At 30.0% G+C, this 2802-nt stretch overlaps 1 protein-coding gene across 1 annotated transcript in view; it reads left to right on the top strand.

Annotated features, from left to right (window-relative positions):
- The first annotated feature begins 1159 nt into the window (after window positions 1–1159).
- LOC116031593 (benzyl alcohol O-benzoyltransferase-like) overlaps window positions 1160–2802 on the top strand; it is a 9692-nt gene continuing 8049 nt past the window's right edge. The window contains exon 1 of the mRNA XM_031273829.1: window positions 1160–1712. Within this exon, the coding sequence (XP_031129689.1) occupies window positions 1260–1712 (453 nt within the window). The 5' untranslated portion in view covers window positions 1160–1259. The remainder of the gene's footprint in view (window positions 1713–2802) is intronic.

Below are 2802 nucleotides of genomic sequence, written 5' to 3'. Positions count from 1 at the left end.
ATTATTCTGTTCCTCTTCTCCAGTAATGAAAAATTGAGAGTCAGTCTAAATAGTATTTTTACTATATAATATTCTACCCCACCATTATTCTGTTCCTCTTCTCCAGTAATGAAAAATTGAGAGTCAGTCTAAATAGTATTTTTACTATATAATATTCTACCCCACCATTATTCTGTTCCTCTTCTCCACTCATGAAAAATTGAGAGTAAAATTGTCCAGAATAAATAGTATTTTTACTATATAATATTCTACCCAACCATTATTATGTTCCTCTTCTCCAGTAATGAAAAATTGAGAGTAAAATTGTCCTGAATAAATAGTATTTTTACTATATAATATTCTACCCAACCATTATTATGTTCCTGTTCTCCACTAATGAAAAATTGAGAGTAAAATTGTCATGAATAAATAGTATTTTTACTATATAATATTCTACCCAACCATTATTATGTTCCTCTTCTCCACTCATGAAAAATTGAGAGTAAAATTGTCCAGAATCTTCTCCACTCATGAAAAATTGAGAGTAAAATTGTCCAGAATATTCTCCACTCATGAAAAATTGAGAGTAAAATTGTCCAGAATAAATACCACTCATGAAAAATTGAGAGTAAAATTGTCCAGAATAAATAGTATTTTTACTATATTGAGAGTAAAATTGTCCAGAATAAATAGTATTTTTACTATTTAATATTCTACCAAACCATTATTATGTTCCTCTTCTCCACTCATGAAAAATTGAGAGTCAGTCTAAATAGTATTTTTAGTATATAATATTCTAACCAACCATTATTCTGTTTCTCTTCTCCACTAATGAAAAATTGAAAGTAAAATTGTCCAGAATAAATAGTATTTTTTCTATATAATATTCTACCCAAGCATTATTAAGTTCTTCTTCTCCGCTCATAAAAGATTGAGAGTAAAATTGTCCAGTCTAAATAGTATTTTTAGTATATAATATTCTACCCAACCATTATTATGTTCCTCTTCTCCACTCATGAAAAATTGAGAGTCAGTCTAAATAGTATTTTTAGTATATAATATTCTATCCAACCATTATTCTGTTTCTCTTCTCCACTAATGAAAAATTGAGAGTAAAATTGTCCAGAATAAATAGTATTTTTTCTATATAGTAGAAGCAACCATTATTAAGTTCCTCTTCTCTGCTCATGAAAAAATTGAGAGTAAAATTGTCCAGTCTAAATAGTATTTTTAGTATATAATATTCTACCCAACCATTATTCTGTTCCACTTCTCCACTTATGGCTCTTGCACCGCTGCCACAACCTCTAGACTTCACCGTGAGGCGGCGGCCGCCACAGCTGGTGCCTCCGGCCGAGCCGACTCCTCGCGAGATAAAACACCTCTCCGATATCGACGACCAGGAAGGTTTGAGATCTTATATCCCCTTGATCTTCGTTTACCCTAAGAATTGTTCCATGGAGGGAGTGGATCCCGCAAAGTTCATCCGAACGGCGATAGCCAAGGCGCTTGTGTTCTACTACCCGTTCGCCGGCCGGCTCCGGGAGGGTGCCGGCCGGAAATTGACGGTGGATTGCACCGGCGAGGGAGTGATGTTCACGGAGGCCGACGCTGATGTTACGCTGGATGCATTTGGAGACGCACTTCACCCGCCTATTCCGCGTTTGGATGAGCTAATTTATCCCGTCGGTGGCTCCGGAGAATTTCTCAATTTCCCTTTGCTCCTCTTTCAGGTATTTAATTTCTTCTACTGGATTATATTAAAGCTTTCCTTTTTATATATACGGTCTTTACTCTTTACTGTTTCTTATCATAATATGAGATTTTATTTTCTAGTTTATTAATTTTCTGCCCTAAACTAGCTTAGTAATCTCTGAAATTCTTTATTCAGCTTTTAATTATATTTTTATGTTTATTCTGACTTTGTTCCACTTTTAACTATCTACTCTAAAAAATAATGGGTAATTCTATTTGTACCACCAAAAATTCTATTTACACCACCCTTTATAGATTTGATAGCTTTATAGGTGGTGTAAATAAAATTTGCTATTTACACCACTTTCATTAAAGTTAATAAAACACTATGTTTTTTATTTAAAATATTTATTATTTATTTGTATTTTAAATTTTGATAGTATAATAATTTTGTCTACAATATTTTTTAATTATTTATTATTATTTCAAATTGTGATAGTATAATAATTTTGTCTATAATAATTTTTAATGTAGAATCTAACGTTTAATAAATTTTCATAATATTTTTCTTTTGTTATTCTAATATTTTTTATAACTCTTTATATGCATTATTTTACCTTATTATAATAATATAATAAATTAATTTTGAATCATTAAAAACGATAAAAACACATTAACATCACAATAAAATATAAAAAGAAATTTCATTCAATTTCAATTCAATATAACATTCTCATGAGTATAACTAGAGAGTACATGCTCATTGTAGCTATTAATCCGATACACATATGAAGTAATCTATGCATCTGCACACAATCATATTTAAAATAAGTCCATTGTGGAGCAATAGTAGGCATTGAGTACCCTCCTGTCGATGTTACCTTAACATAATGATTATTATTAACGCAACCAATGGCGATTACAACATGCTCGTACCAAAGTTGTAGATCGGAGCGGTAAATATGTCGTACTGCTGGTTATATTCGAAACATGTAGTATCACATTGTATAAAAAAAAATATTGAAATTAGAAATATTTTTTTAATTAAATTAAATTAAATTAACTATTTAAAAAAATTAAAAATATTTGATAAAAAAAAAAAAAAAAAAAAAAAAAAAAAAAAAAAAA

Source organism: Ipomoea triloba, chromosome 10 (genome assembly GCF_003576645.1).
Source record: "Ipomoea triloba cultivar NCNSP0323 chromosome 10, ASM357664v1".
NCBI lineage: Eukaryota > Viridiplantae > Streptophyta > Magnoliopsida > Solanales > Convolvulaceae > Ipomoea > Ipomoea triloba.
Note: the sequence above shows the minus strand (reverse complement) of the source record. Positions and strands in the feature narration are given on the sequence as shown.